Genomic DNA, 16,368 nt, shown 5'->3' with positions numbered 1-16,368 from the left:
TCTTGAGGTTCTTTGTGTTTATATAAAATACTTTTCTTCCAACGCATTTGCTCTTTTTATATTTCAATGTTTTTCAACTAACAATTTATGAAAAAATTTTTTATGATTATTACTACGATCATATGAGACTAGGTGCACCAAGTAGAATATATAATTAATTTTACTCATTTTTCTCATAAATATGCCTGTTATTTATTCTTTTATCCGTTCTTTTGGATTTGGCCTCTACTTAGTCAAAATCTGACTCTTGATAAAATTCCATCTTATATTGTTCCCCAAAATAAAATGATGCTTATTTCTAAAAATGACAAACATCATTTAATTAAATCAATTAATTATAGATGACAGGTTTTCCAAAATGCATTTAATTATCTATAATTGAAATACTACTAGGGTTTTTTGGAAGTTATAGTTTGTAAAAATTAAAATTTCAAAACTTCCAATTTTTAACTGCATTCATTTTCAAAAAAAATTATTGCACTTTAATTTTTCATTTTATTTTATACCATGTAAATGCAAATCACCGAAATCATTTATCTTAATTTCTGACCACACATGTTTGCAATTCCTTTAGTTCTTCTTTACATTTATATAGTCCTGAGTTTTGTAGATATTTTTCGACCATAATGAAAAAAATGAACCTTTCACAAATTCAGTAGACCTCAACACCAAAAATAATAGTTTAAAAAAAGTTTAAGTTACTATTAATGTGGCAGAGGAAGCCTTACATTTGGAACTAAGTTCTTTATAATATTTTCTTCTCTTTAGCCTAAATGTCTTATAAATTTTACTTGAAAATGTTATCAAAAAAGGAATGAAGCCAGGCACGGTGGCACATGCCTGTAATCACAGCACTTGGGAGGCTGAAGCAGGAGGATCCCTGCAAGTTCAAGGCCAGCCTGAACTACACAGTGAGTCAAGGCCAGCCTGAAGTACATGGTGAGACCCTGTCTCAACAAAAAAAGAAATAAAGGGTGGAAAGGAGGGAGGAAAGGAGGAAGGAAAAAAAGAAGGAAGAGGCATCTTTCTACGAAACATCATTTTACACACGATAACATTTTAAACATGTAGAAGGATAAGATAAGAAAGAATTTTTTAAAGTTAGAACCACCGTAAGTATCCTTTATGAATCTAGTGGATGAGGTCATGCTAACAATTGCAAAAGCCCACATAATACATAATTGCAGAACTGCTTGTCTTCCCACCTTGCACAGAAATTCTCAACATTTGCCAAAGGAAAGAAAAGAGATGACACTTTGAAATCATATTAGCAGATAAGTTAAGGCCGTGTCAAAGACATGGATATAATTCTAGTCTGGAAGAGAGTTAAATCATAAATGTATCATCTCAGATTAAATGGCTTTTGTTAGTAACTGTTAATCCCTCAAGAGAAATGCTTGGAACATGATTTATTCAGTAAAGTTACAAAACAAAGTAGGAAGCAAAATAGTCAATGAACACTCTGAAATAAATGAGTTACGATGGAGAGTCCATGTTATTCACTGATGTCCAGATCTGAGAAGACCCTGAGAATCATCTCCAGTGTGAGTTCATCAAAATGAAGAATTTACCAGTAGTTGGTCTGCAAGTAATTCCACATCTCATGGTATGATCAAAGGTGAACCTAATAAAGCCCTAGGTGATACAGATCTTTCTGGCTTTTGCTGTAGATGACAGATAGATTATTGTTGTTTAATATGAAAGCACATTGCCGAATGGGCAGAATTTTGTTGAGAGTTTGAGTTAAGAATTGTAAAAAAAAAAATTTTAATGGCTCTTTCTTTACATATTATTGGAAAACAGTCATTGTGTTACTGGGTTGGGCGTCTTGTCCAGGTTCTTGATGTCCTAAAAAAGCACTGAGAAGGACACCTAGGAGCAGCACTAAGATCAAAGATTTATTTGAAAGAGAAAAGACAAGATACACTCCATACAAGTCAGTGAGAAGAGCTCATGGTATTGAGGGGCTTGGTGTTGAGCATTTTAAGCCTTAGGATTTAGGCTGGGGTTGAACATCCTGACTCAGCCTCTCATCGTGCTCTGGAGTTTCTGACCTTTTATGGCCCTTCGAGGAACGGTCTCGGCCTCCAAAGCCAGGGGTGGGAAGATGTCAAATCTGCATAGTCAGTGACATAGTAATCAGGGTTGGGGTTGGCCACAGGCCAGAAAAGACCACTGGGTGCATGCCCAGAGATTTATTGTGGATAAGCTAAGTTACCTGGTTACTTTTTTCCCTTGTGTTTAGACCTAGGCCTCTGGGCCCTGGGCTAATGTCTAACTCAGAAGACGAATCTAGACCCAGAAAGCAGGCTCCCAGGTGGGTGCTCCCTTTGGGCCCAGCTGTTTCCTTGGTTACCTTATGCCTCTGATCTAACCGAGAAAGCAGGCTTCAAGGTAGACTGACCATCCGTTCCTTCTCCAGCCTTTTCCTTAGCTAGCTCCTTGCTTTCCTAGTGTGCCAGGGCATCTGAATGTATGTATTTCATCAAAACATGCAGAGACCATGTGGAAAAATACATTTAACATTAACCAGTATAGTTTATTGATTAATCCTTAGAAAAGTGAAATTAAACACAGTTCATCAATAATGTTTGATGGGTATTATAATATGAATCCTAAAGAATTATTAGGTTTTGAAGCACAGTATATTTGATAAAATCCTTATCATTATTTTAGGAGACTCAATATGGGGGGAAAACCCCACTTTCCTCATCCAAAAGTCAATTTTACATTTGTTAATGAAAGAAAAGGAATTGTTGCTAGTTTTGAACACTGATCACTTCCTTAATTACACATAAAGCAGATTATAAAAATACAGGTGTGAGAAGTCAACTGGAGCAAAAGCAATAAATATTCTCCCATTTGCTGTCACTTACTTGTGCAATGGCTCCTTAATGGTAGCTAACATGAAAATGAAGATGCCATATTCAAGGGACTTTGGCCAGGAATTATGGGTAGCAATTTCAAGCATAAAAATCTGATTTAAAAATAAATATATTCCTGAAAGCATACTCACAATCCTCTTTAAAAATTTAAAAAACATTTTATTTGGAAGTTTTATACAAATTGAATATTTATTATTTCTCCTTTTCTTTGGTACTTTTGGTATATAAAGAAAACATGATTATTTTTACCAACACCCATATAAGACATCTCCCAAGTCCCTCAACTTTACCCCAGTATGCCACATAGATATGATCATTCTCTGTGTGACGTTGACAGGAAGTCCAAGAAATCCTATGTGTAGCCTGGCAGTGTTGAATATAGAATTATTCAGATATGTAGTATATTTAATGAGGCTCGAGATACCTTCATGCAAAAGTAGTGAAAGTGAGCCAGAAAAACTGATAGAGTTACATAAAGTCTATCTTTACAAAATTGTTTTGAAAAATAAAGACTTCTATCATGTTTTTAAAAGTTAAAACACAAAACTGAAGAACTCCTCAAGTAAACAGTGATCAAAAATGATATACTTTGGGTCAGGGATTTGGCTCAGTAGTGCCGTCGCTTGTCTCGAAAGCGCAAGGTCCCAAGTTCGATCCCCAGTGCGAAAAGAAAAAGATATATTTCAATCTCATGCCGTAATTGTAATTTATCATTACCTTGAGGAAATATCAGATATTAAAAGCCAAATGAGGGCTGGGCATTTAGCTCAGCGGTTCCGGCGCCTGCCTTACAAGCGCAAGATCCTGAGTTTGATCCCTGGTACCAAAAAAAATTAAAAGCCAAATGACTACTTCATATACTAATGTGAATTAGTTCTTTTAAAGAAATGGTTATATTGAGGAATCGGTCAATTTCTCTCCCTTTTCTTCTGTTCTTGTCTTGCTAATTTCCCCCAAAATACGTTTGTTCAGATAAACCAAAAGGGACGTTTTTCCACCATGTCCTCTAGGGGTCTCCCACCGGGGAGCTCCCATAGAATCCAAGAGCAAGCACACTCTTGTCTTGCGAAGGGCACTACGGGGTCCCTAACCGTCCACTGGGAGTGACACCAGACCTTGAAGCCTTCAGAGATAGGCACCAAGCCAGAACATGCTGGGCTATTTCCCCAAAATATGTCTCATCACATTTAGTACCCAGTTATGTAGTATTTTCAGTCCAGAAAACATGAAGGTGACATATCCACAATAATGGTCAGCAGCAAATAATTCCTCCAGAGGAAAAGGAGAGGAAAGGCATCTACTGTGTAGGCTGCAATGATAATAAAAGTCTTATAAGCAATGCTTTGATATTTGATTTACATTAAAAATATTTGAAACAAAATCTCTCAAGCCAATAAGAGTGGCTGGAATGTAAGAAACTTACAATAGTAGTAGCAATAATAATAATAGCTAATGTAATTAAACCCTATCATACTATTTTATAATCAGGTTATCATAGACAGTCTATCTCTAGATCTTTTGAAACCTTAATAAATACAAAGTTTGTAGAAAACATAACCTTATTGAAATGTCTCATATTTAATTTAAAGCTGAAATTAAAACCTCAGTCTACATAGCAGCTTCTAAGTCATCAAAAACGTATTAAATTCTATACTCTCTTTGGTTATCTTCCTTAATTCCAATCCTGACAAAAATAAGTGAATTCAGGACATAAACATCAGATACATTGTATCTGGCCAGAAATTACAGTATTACTAAGTATATTAAAAATGTCTACCATTACGTAAGAACTCCGAACTAGTAACATAACTTTGAATTCATGTACAACTTAAAAAACTAAACATTTAGGAAAGGCAATAATGATGTAAGGTATACTTTACAATGAGAATCATGAGTTATCCAATATGGTTTTCAAACTGTCAGTAAAAGATCAAATCCAACACAAATATATTGCAAATAATATTTTGAAAGTAGCTTTAAAATATCACATGGAATTAAAATATTGCAAATCACTAGTGGATTGAGTTATGCAACAGTTATTTCAAACAACCAGAGGCACAGTTAGTACTCACATACAATATAATACAGACATGTAGCAATTATAAATATATTATGCTAAAGAACTTTAATTTTTGCTAGTTAACAAAGAATCCCTTTAAGTCATTTTTTGGCATGGTGCTAAAGGCTCTGTCAAGACTGAACATAGGGTGTTGCTTATTCAGGAGTTCACAGCATGTAGTACTGAGTCTTCAAGTAGATATACAGTTAAAATGTAGGTTTGTTCATATATTCTTCCAGTGTCTGAAAGAGAACAATGAATTAGAGCAATTTTCTCTTTTAAATTACATCCTTTTGCAGACTGTGAGATCTTTTTCATTCTTTTATACTTTTTTTGCTATTACTGACAAAAGTTTTCAAAAGCATATATGGACCTAAATATTTGCGTTCTAATCAAGAAAGGTGGTTCAAAGTTTGAGTATCGTTTGTATGCACAACCATATGCCTGGAACTACATAACTTTCAACTGAGAAAAAGCTAAGCTTGGTCATAAAATGAATGTCTGATAAGAGAAATCCAAAAGCAACAGCTGCCAACATGTCACTGTTGATTTAAGATAAATGTCTGCTAAAATGATCATGGAGATCACATCCAGGCACATGTACTGAAAAAACCTCAAGTCATCTTGTATAACATATGTATTGTTTCCTATATTGTGCAGAACATCTTTATTACACTTACCGCCAAGGCATAAAAGATAAACACACCATGATTCTAAAGAATTTCTGGCATGTGTTTTGAAAAGGCTTTCCTCCAAAGTATACAAAAACTGTCTCTCTATCCTATTCATCAGTTACCAAGTTTGCTAACAAGCCAGAAGGGCATCATTTTCTTCCAACACTTCTTTTTTGTATGTCTGAAAAGATTCACAACTACAAGTCATTATACAGTGAAGGTGCAAGCCCTGTAGTGTACAAGAGGATGTACTTTCTCTTACGCTGCCTCCTACTGGGGGCGTGTGTTTGTATAACACCATAGCTGCAGGTTGAATCAATAAGAGAGCCCAAGGAGGGCCGCATGTTATCCCTAGGCAACATCCTTCCTTTTCCATCTGAATCACCATCAGCAACTTAGTAATCAAAGCTTGACTTGTTCTAAGGCTTAGACCAAGTATGAGACTCCTTGGAACCTGCCAGGAAACACTGACACATCGCCTAAAGAGACCAAATCAGTCTTTCCAACTGCTTTTGCCTGCTCTCTGTAGAATTCCTGGGCTCTACTGCTCAAAATTCTTATACTCAGTCATCCACAGTTTCTTCTGAAGCTCTGAACCCTCTAAATGAGCACTGCCCTGTGCCTCTTCCTGAAGATGCCACCCATGTTTATTAATTTAGCTGGGGTAGCACATTGGCCAGAGCCCACATTAGCTTTGAGGAGCTTAGAGCTCATGCCATTTAAAAAGGAACACAAAGTCACAGATACAAATTTAGGTGTAAAGTTGATTTAGAGTGAAAAAAGAAATGACAGATTACTAATATTCGAAAGATCATAAATATCACAAAATCCAGAACAATAGTATTTATTTTCACTAACTAAATGCTTGATCCTCCTCTATAATATCTCATGTTCATTGATGGCTTTTCAGTTAACATATCTAACTTTTGCAAATCTGACTAAAATGTACAACTAAGCACATTGCCAGGCCTTTTCTGCAGCTTTGAAGACTCCTGAGCCAGTCAGGGGCCCTGGTTTGGGACACAGCTCATACCACCAGATGGCTCTGGCTGCTAAACTACACTGACTGGCTGTCTGAGTCATGCACGAACCAGTAAGGTGAGAATTGGGATGTTCTTGAACTGGGCACTTGAAAGGTGTGGAACAGACTTTTAAAAATCAGCACAAATTTTAAGAAGCTCTGCCCTCGCTTTCCCAAAAGGAAGGCTGCAGTGTGAATCTTGGTACTCCTTCTGGATACTGCTAGCACTGTAATGTTTCTTATGCATTCCACATTGTACATGTGATGACTTTCAACTGCATCGTGGTTTGGCTTAGCTGTTAACATGGTTTATGCTTTGAAAGGTGACAGTGTTGGGGTACATCAAGTAGGTGCCCATCCATCCACACAGGCATAAGGGTTTCCTCTGGCTTGAGCTCCTGAGGTACTGCTTGACTGTCCCTTGACATGCTTATTGTGTAAAATATAGTGGACCTTCAAGTTACAACCAACCTGACATACAAACAATTTGAATTAATTAGGTTAATGGAAGATTCATCTGCCTCTTGTTACCTATAGCGTGTACTGAGGTAAACATCCAGACCTCAGCTGTATTGACTTACAACCAACTTGAGTTACAACCAGCCCCTGGGAACCAATCCAGTTCGTAAATTAAGGGTTCTCTGTATTTGCTGATGCCTGCCCCCTCTGGTGATTCTAGGAATTGCAACTTCAGTGGTACTCCACTCTTTGTTTCTTTTTCCTTCTAACAACTATGTCATCATTCACATTGTTGCTCCTCCCTCCCAAGTAAGTCATCCCCAACCAATTAAACCATTTCTTCTTCCCTGTTATCAACATCTAGCTCTACTACACTCAGAATCAACCTTGAGCCTTTGAAGATCTGAGACTATGTTTCTTCATACTAAATACGTAAAGACAGCTTTTGAATTCTTTTGTTCCCCCTATGAAATTTTTGTCAAGTAGAGACTAAGGAAGGGTTCAGGGTTGCTCGAAAGTTTACAGCTGTTTGAAAAGTGAAAACAATGTCACTCCTTAACCTACAGTAACTACAAAAGTGTGCTTTGATCTGAAGAACAGAAATAAAGAAAGCAGTAGGGCTGAGGATTTAGCTCAATGGTTCTGCCACCTGCCTCGCAAGCCCAAGGTCCTGAGTTTGATCCCTGATATCGAAAGAAAGAAAGAAGGGAAGGAGCAATTGTTTTTTCCTTTATGCACTGATTATTTTCTTGTACTGATTCTAAACTTTCCCAAGAAGATTAGATATACATTCAGTTTTTTAACATACTCCCCAAAATGTTCTCTGACTTCTCTGAAGTAGGTACCAGAGCCCAAAAGGAAAACTGTAACACTTTCTCTATTTGGTAGGTGCTATTAATTCAACAAGAGCAATTGAAAGGCAGCCATGACATTCCCTGCTCAGTGAGGATGCAGGGCTAAATACATGGTTCCTGAGACCCCTGTCAAGATGTCCACTGGATCCGCAGAGACCTGACCCTCCAATTGTGCTGATTGTAAAAGAGCTCTCCCCTGAAATACCTGTTCCCCAGATTTCAGTGGAATTAGAAACACTAGAAACTAGATTCATTGTAAGCTCTTTAACAGTCTATGTTCACCAATGTGGGGTTAGAGGTGGATTTTAAAATAAGCCAGGTGTGTCTTGACCACAAATCAGAAGGCTTTAATTACTGGAGCACCAAAGACCCTGTGAAAAGTCTCCTTTCTCCTTACAAGGAGATTTCACATTAAGGACCTGAAGATAGCAATATAAATAACTTCAACCGCCAACACATTTTAAGAAACACTATTCTGTGGAATTTCCAAACCATTGATTCTCTAGTGCCTTGTAAAATCTCCTTCCTGTAGCATTTGGAGAAAGCCAAGTAAATATCAGAGTTCAAATGCATCTTTAGAGGGAGAACACCTCTAGTAATGAATGTGTTGGCCTTCTAATAGGCCCCCAGAGCTGGTTATGGGGTGCCACTTAAATAGATGTCTGTCTTCCCATCCACTCACCTGAGGACTGAGCCCCTGCATGGGCAGGAGAAAATGATCAGCTCAAAGAGGTGCCAAAACATTTGCTGGAAAATCCTGCCCAATATTGTTTTATTAATTTAACTTTTTACTTCCAAATAGCAGGAAGAATGGCTTTAACAACAAATTTTAAAAGGTACTTTATAATGCTCTGCCTCCTCTCAACTTGCTGTTACAGAAACAGAAAGATGGAAAGATCCAGTGATGCCATGGGAGAAGACCCAGTGGTAACTGAGCTGGGCCAGAACCCAGAGCTCCAGACACACACAGGAGGATAGAGGGAACTAATGTAGGTTAAGTTCCCCAACTAGGTATGATGCAAATCCAAGGCTGCTCCTAAAGGAAAAGTCTCATGACATTTCATGTAAGACTCACAGAGTCAGGAGCAGTACCAAAAAGATGATTCAGGGCCATTTATACCTCTGCAATCACGCCATAGCGTTCCCAATTTATTTCTGCAAACAAGAGCACACATGGCCTTCCCAGGAGGTGTAAGAAATTTTAATTAAAATGATAAATGTCACCTTCAATAAAAAAGCTCTAATATTCCCTGAAAATGAAATAACTATGTATTGCTATTCTGCTTTCCCAGGGCAGCACAGATATTTTAATGACAGTTCTTTTATACATCTCATAAAATTACTTTTGCAAAAAATAGCACTAAGCATTTGATACACTTTTAACAGTGACATTATCTTTACATTAAAAGCTCATACAGGATGTGAAAAGACTCAGGAACTTAACTGCTTGGGTTCAAATCTCTGCCCCACACCTACTGATTGTGTGCAATTGAGCAGGTCCTTTAACCTCTTCATGTCTCAGTTTGCTTATCTGTAAAGTCAGTACTACTGACTTCTTAGAGTTGCTGAAAGAATTAATTGAGCTAGTCCATGTAAATTGCTTAGAAAATATACCTAGCACAAAGTACTTACTGACCTCCTGTAACATGTCAGACTCTTCAATGGCTTTAACAGCAGTTTTCTTAGATGTTTCCTGAACTTCTCCACCTATTATGAATTCATCAAGGATAAAATACGCCTTTTCAAAATTAAAGATAATATCCAGTTCACAGACCTGGTAGGATAAAAACAAATATTTTGATAAACTTGCAGAAATATTAACAGAAACACCAGTGCCTCCAGCTTATCTGACAGTTGCACCCAGGTAACATATTAGAGCTAAAAATATCTACATTAGTCACTTTCCTATCAATGGGATAAAATATACAACACCCACAATTTAAAAGAGGGGAGGTTTATTTGAGCTCATGGTTTCAGAGGGTTCAGTTCATGGTTGACTGGCTCCATAGCAGAAATGCATGTTGGAAGAGCATGGCAGAGGAAAGCTGCTCCACACATGGCAGCCAGGAAACAGAGAGGGAGAAAGGGACTAGGGGCAAAAATATCGCTTCCAGTTCAGGTCCCCTGTTACCCACGTCCTTCAACCAGGCCCCACCTCCTAACAGCACATTCAGCTATGAACTCACCAAAGGATTAATTCACAGGTGAGTACAGCAACCCCATGATCCAACCACCTTCCCAAAGCTGTGTCTCTGAACACATGGGACTTCTGGGGGGACAGTTTAGATCTAAACCATAACAATATCAGAAATTATTTTCAGGACAGAAAAATAAAACCAAGGAATCCAAGCCTTTAGTCAAGTAAAATCACATTCTATTAAAGCAGAGCAGGTCCTTAGGTAATAGTGTTTTGTATCATGAGAAGATATCTATCTGAGGCTCCATAGAGGGAGACTGCCGGGTCCTGCATCCATCTGTACAGAGGAATGCTGGCTCCAGCCATGTCACAGGTAATTCTCCCCTTTGGTCTGGAACTCCTCACTCTTCTCATTCAACTTCACTCAGAAATTCACTCTTGGGAGCAAATCAGCTCAACTGTGCTAATTTTTCTCAAAATTATACCATTGGCAAATGGTTCTCAAACTTGAGAGTGTCCTCAGCAGACTCCTTAAAACATACACTGTGACCTCTGTCTCCAGGTGCCTAAAGGGTCAGAGCCAAGAGTCCACACTTGTACAGATTCCCACGGGATGCCAATGCCTAGGTCAGGAGTTAAGAACCACTGTCCCAGGTCACTGCACCAGCCTGACAGATGGTGGTGTGGCAGTGCAGCACACGGCAAAGCCACTCCCCTTATTCCAAACAAGGATCATTTCCAGTGCCTCAAGCAGACAGCTCTTCGGGTGCTATCCATGCTGCCTTCCTCCCTTCTTACACCTCAGCAACTCACTGACACCTGGCTTTCCCTTTCCATCCATACCCAACCTGCCCACTGGAAGCCACTGTCTTTGAGTTGGCTCATTGAAAGTTCCAACTCCCATCACATTTACCTCTCAGCAGCCTTTGATACTACCCACGGGTCTGTTTCTTGAAAATATTTTCTCCCTTGCTCCCTAGCCTTAGCAATAGTGTTTAATGCCTGTTCTCCTCCTCCCCATGTGATGATTCCCTCTCAGGCTCTTTGGATGCTTTTTCTCCCCCTCCCTACGACCATGCATTCTTTTAAGAAGACTAATGGGGCCCAGGGACAGACCAGTCAGCAGAACAGACCACACCTCTGCCACATTATGGCCACAATCTTCTCCTCAAATACTGGTGTTCTTCATCACAGCCTCTTTTCGGCAATATACCTAATTCTCCTGGACGATCTCATTGGTTCTCACAGCTGCGACTAGCACTCGGAGACTAATAATACTAGACAGCTACCTCCAATCTCCACCTGGGCATGAGTCCAGTATTTTCCCCTGTTGACATCTCTACCTGGATATTCCTCAGTCCATACCACCATGTCCCGTACAAACCTCCAGCTGATTCTTTTTCCTCCCGTCCCCATTTTGCTTAGTGGCTGCAAACTCTTTCTAGTTGCCCAATCTACTTAATTCCAGAGCTCATCTTATTTTCTCTCTCCTCTTAGACCTCTCCCTCCCTTGGTCTGGCCCACTCGATTTGGCCACTAAGTCCTACTAATTCCATCACCTAAATAAATCTCTAACCCTTTCTCTCTTCTCTGGTTCACAGCTGCTGAGGCCTGCAACACCTCTTCCTGGGCCCACTGTGATGACCTCTAGCAGAGTTTGTGCCAGCTCGAGGCCATTGCCATCGATCACACACTGGCTAACCTGCTGATCTTGTTCCTCCCCTGTGTGCGGTCTTATGCTCAAGACAAAGGTTAATTCCTCAGCATGGCATACAGGAATTTCCACGACCCTGGTCTCTACTTTCCTGTGCCAGCCTTCATCCCACTCTACGGCCTCCTGGCAGCAACTCACCATGTCCTTTTAGGTCTTCACCTTGGCATATTCCAGTAATTCCTGGGAGGTTCCCCCAAAACTCCCTTCCCTTTATTTACCCACTGGAAAAACTAAGATCACATTTCAAAGCCAAAGTCAGAAGTCAGGGACACAGTGATTCTCCACATCCTCTCTGCCCCATTCCGACGTCATATCTTTTCCTCTAGGTTCTCACACCTTCTGTGCTCTGTTAGGCATTAACCTATGGATCATTAAGCAACCCCCTGAATTCGGAGCTTGGGCCAGAGACCTTGTCTTAGTCACCTTTATATCCCTGGTACCTGGCACATGGTAGGTGCAATAATAATGGACACAGGGCTGCAGAGGAAGTGAAAGAGTTGGCCACCATATGGGCTTTGTTTCTATTCTGCTTGAAATTGAAGGTCTCCCAGATAATTCTCTAATCCTAGTAAATGCTACAACTTTATACAAAATTGGGGTCAATAGTTTAGCAAATTGCTCCATATATTTAGGATTTAGGTCAATAAACTTGTAGCCTCCACAGCGTGGAACATGATTTATGTTGACAGATCTAATTGAATCTGGAAGCATGTAGACAAATGAATTCAATATTATTGTAATAAATGGCCAGCTCAGAAAAGCTCATCTGACTCATTTGCAAAGGATACAGTCTTTTCAGTCACTACAAAACAGAATTAAATCAACAATAAACAAATAGACAGGTATGTAGATAAACAGAGAGATAGACAGCTACAGTTATATCTCCTCCTTCATAAGTATCTCTTATACATTCACACATATATCCATGCACACACACACACACACAAACACACACACATATGGGGCTGATTTTAAAATTTAGAAAATCTACTCACTAGGATATGGCACGATAACCTAGGACTTCCCAACCCATTAAATTTCCTTTATAAGAACAACTTTCAGAGATAAGATAGTATAATAAAAGGCATGTCCTTAGCTTACGTACACTTCCTTTTACTCCTCCCTCCACAAATTTGAATGATTGTGGGAACAAAGCTTTTCAAACAAAAATTTGGAGAGATCAGAACACAGTGTGGGCCATGTACCGCTATATACAAGGTTAAAATCACAGCAACAGACTGAGGAAAATGGTTGGAACATGCAGAAGGGTAGATGGAGGGGAAGGAGACAATACCTATGATACAGAAAGAATTCTTGCAAATCTCTAAGATAAACATCACAATAGGAAAAACAAATAAAAGCTATTAGAAAACAATTCACATACAAGGCATGAATGGAAAATGGCCAATATACATCTAATAAAATGTGCAGCTTCATTAATAATCAGAGAAATGAAAATCTAATTAATGTTCATCTGAAAATTAAAAGATAATATCTATCCCTGGTGGTGGTATGGACAAACATGTATTCACACTCACTGTTAGTGGAATTTATAAATTTTTTAGAATATTTTGAAGGGTTAAATTGTATTTATCAGTTTTAAATGTAAATTTTTGACCCAAAAATGCCACAAGAAATTTATTCTCATGCTATACTCAAATTAGTGCACAATAAAATGTAGTATATGAATAGCAAAAATTATAGAAGCATAGCTCATAATAACAAGCCAAAGTCCATCCATAGAAAGCACTTTCGTGGAGCAGGGAGAGCATTAGGGATTGAACCTAGGTCCTTTGCACTAAACTACAACCTCAACCCTTTTGTTATTTTTCATCCTGAGACAAGGTCTAAGTGGACCCTGTAGAACTGCTTGAATAAAGTTTGCATACTGTCAAAATGGCACGGGGATTCTATGAAGAATTGGGGAAGAATGAAAATTTATATGCACAGATATAGAAAGAGCTTCAAAATGGATCTGTGAGCAAAAGAAAAACGTCACAGAATAATATGCATAACGCTATCCCATTTATTTAACTTTAAAAAAAACTATATAGATCTAGAAGGCTATGAAAAATTTGCATTATTTTGAAGTTTAAAGTAATATAACTAAATAAAAAGAAATCACAGATTAGACATCCACGCACATGAAAACAAGTAGAAGTAAGCAGTTACCAGAGATCAGGAGAGGCAGAGGTTAGGAGTTATAGTAGTGAGAGCAGAGAAACCTCAGATTTCAAGATGAATGTAGACTAGGAGTGCACGACAGACAGGAGCCTCCTTAGGACAAAGCAGCAATCAGAGTCCTGTAGTTTTGGCCTGAGGGCTACTAATGCAAACTCTCTAGGAAGTCTTTACACCCTACGGTGAGCAGAAACCCATTCCCAGGCCTCTAGCATCTTCCAGCAGCCATGGGGCAATTAGCTTACTGCAACTAGCTTCAAGGGATCAAAATGAGGTAAGGTGGTGTGCACAATCAGAAACACACATACATACACACGTGATATACAGTTACTACCTTAGATCATTGAGCAAAATGAAGGCACGAATTCAGTGGCATCATAGGCATTGTTACAAATGAGCAAATATTTCATTTACAACTCCAAAGCGCTACTCTATGGTTATTCTTTGAGTCTAACTCCATCTGAGAATAAGAAGAGATAATATCCCAGGAGAACAGCAGGCAACATTCAAGTTTCTTCAGCTATGCTTAATTATTTATATCTTCTAAATCCCACTTTAAGGTTCTTTCCAAGGAAATAAGAACTTTGCCCTTGATGCTCAAGAGACCCTCCCTGTGATTTCCTCCTCCATGCACCATGTTTATTAGCACAATACCTTTTCCCATGTGTCTAGAATCTGGAATATAGCTTACAAAGTATCTAGCCTTGTGTTCCATTACAGTGTGCCCTAAGATCTTCTTGAATAGCAGAATACATGCTTTGAGGAGATTATTTTTGGCATTTCACCAACTAAATCTTTTTGGATAGTCTAAAAAGCATCTGCCCTTAACTGAATTCTATCCTAAATATAAAAGTTTCAAATCATTTGCAGGAAATGCATCAGATAACAAGAAATTACATAAACACTATAAAGTTGTATATAAAATAAAAAGAATTGTTATGCAAAACACAACTATACAGCAATGAGCAGTTCATAAAATTTTACTGTGTACTCTCTCTTTGACCCATGTATCAGCCCCATGAGGTTAGCAAAGCAAATATTTCCATTAACCTTTTTGAGTGTCATTCTTCTCATCTATAATATGGAGGTAGAGACAGGTCCCAAGTCATGGGTCTGGTTAGTGGGCAGGCTGACAGCAGGATCTGGCAGGATGCATGGTCCTCTTTCTCTTACAGGGGAAAAGCTGCCTACATCAAGTCTGAAAACTCCCTGGGACAGCAACATCCACACACTCTGAGTGCATCAGTGAAAACTCCCACTATACATAATCTATAATGGAAAATATGTCTAAATCCTCACACAGCCCCTTATCTACTGTGAGACTTGGAGGCATTTCCTCTTAGCATCTATAAATTGGGGTTAATGCTACTTACTGAAGATTGAAAGATTAACCAGTTAATCCTTATAAATCTCTTTGGAATTGAAAAGTGCTAAAAAAAAACACATATCAAATTAGTAACCAGAGATTTTGATTTATCTGTCTTCAAAAGATAATATTTTCCAGAGTTAGAAGAAAAGCTCAGTTCAAAATTTTCCCTTGGATAATATAAGGGTAGAATTCAAGGAAACCTTTGGTATTAGCACAAGAGAAAAAGAAAACCAAAGAGAAATGTATTATTCCTAAGATGATATCAATGCGAATCACACTGGAAGCCTTTGCTCATCCAGTTAATTAATAAGAATTGAACACCTACAGGGCATAGAGCCTTGAAGTGGTCTCAGCTGCTCTTAGCTTAATGAAAGATTCATTGAATTTTTTGGTAAATTAAATTGTGGTTCATGACAAAGACAGAGCGTCTAAAGCTACACCAGAGTGGGATGGAAAATTAAGGTTAGACAAGTAGGAATTCATTCTGAGTCTGAGGGCTTTCGTATTGGTGAAGGTTATTCAAATCCTCTCAAGAAGTAAGGTACCCTGAGATATTTGGTTGAACTTAGGTTAGGCACATTGAAATAAAAATTCAGCCTCAATTCCTGTTTTCAGTTTTTTGTTTGTTTGTTTGTTTAATATAGGAAAACAAAACAGGCCAAACCAGCATTTAGAAATGAGCGGGGAGAGACAAGTTATGGGGAAGCTTGGACTTTGCAAAACCCCTCCAGGCCCTTGCAAAAGGCTACATCTGCAGTTTACTTCAAAGAAAGGTACCAAAATATCAGAATTTATTTCAATGAATGAAAGCACTTAATTAAATAATATTACCTGTGAAAATATGCTAGCATGTATTTGCAAATTTCTTTAGAAAAACTTGGTGAAGGAGGAAAAAGAGAAAGAAGAGATGGCATAGCTGTCTTATTACTTTTATATATTGACTAACAACTGAAATCCCTGTGGCACCATTTTAAGTCTTATCATTTACAAGGAAAAAAACAGAAAGAAGGAGACA

At 38.4% G+C, this 16,368-nt stretch overlaps 1 protein-coding gene across 1 annotated transcript in view; it reads right to left on the bottom strand.

The window, feature by feature from the left end:
- Nucleotides 1-763: 763 nt before the first annotated feature.
- The window catches only part of Ap1s3 (adaptor related protein complex 1 subunit sigma 3), a 69,551-nt gene continuing 53,946 nt past the window's right edge, over nucleotides 764-16,368 (bottom strand). Inside the window, exons 6-8 of the mRNA XM_087205960.1 lie at nucleotides 15,358-15,414; nucleotides 9,589-9,726; nucleotides 764-5,186 (exon numbers count right to left, since the gene is read on the bottom strand). Coding sequence (XP_087062086.1) covers nucleotides 5,151-5,186; nucleotides 9,589-9,726; nucleotides 15,358-15,414 — 231 coding nt within the window. The 3' untranslated portion in view covers nucleotides 764-5,150. The remainder of the gene's footprint in view (nucleotides 5,187-9,588; nucleotides 9,727-15,357; nucleotides 15,415-16,368) is intronic.

Source organism: Heterocephalus glaber, unplaced genomic scaffold (genome assembly GCF_053883595.1).
Source record: "Heterocephalus glaber isolate CG9 unplaced genomic scaffold, H.glaber_assembly_v1.0 deba00000621, whole genome shotgun sequence".
Classification (NCBI taxonomy): Eukaryota; Metazoa; Chordata; class Mammalia; order Rodentia; family Bathyergidae; genus Heterocephalus; species Heterocephalus glaber.
Note: the sequence above shows the minus strand (reverse complement) of the source record. Positions and strands in the feature narration are given on the sequence as shown.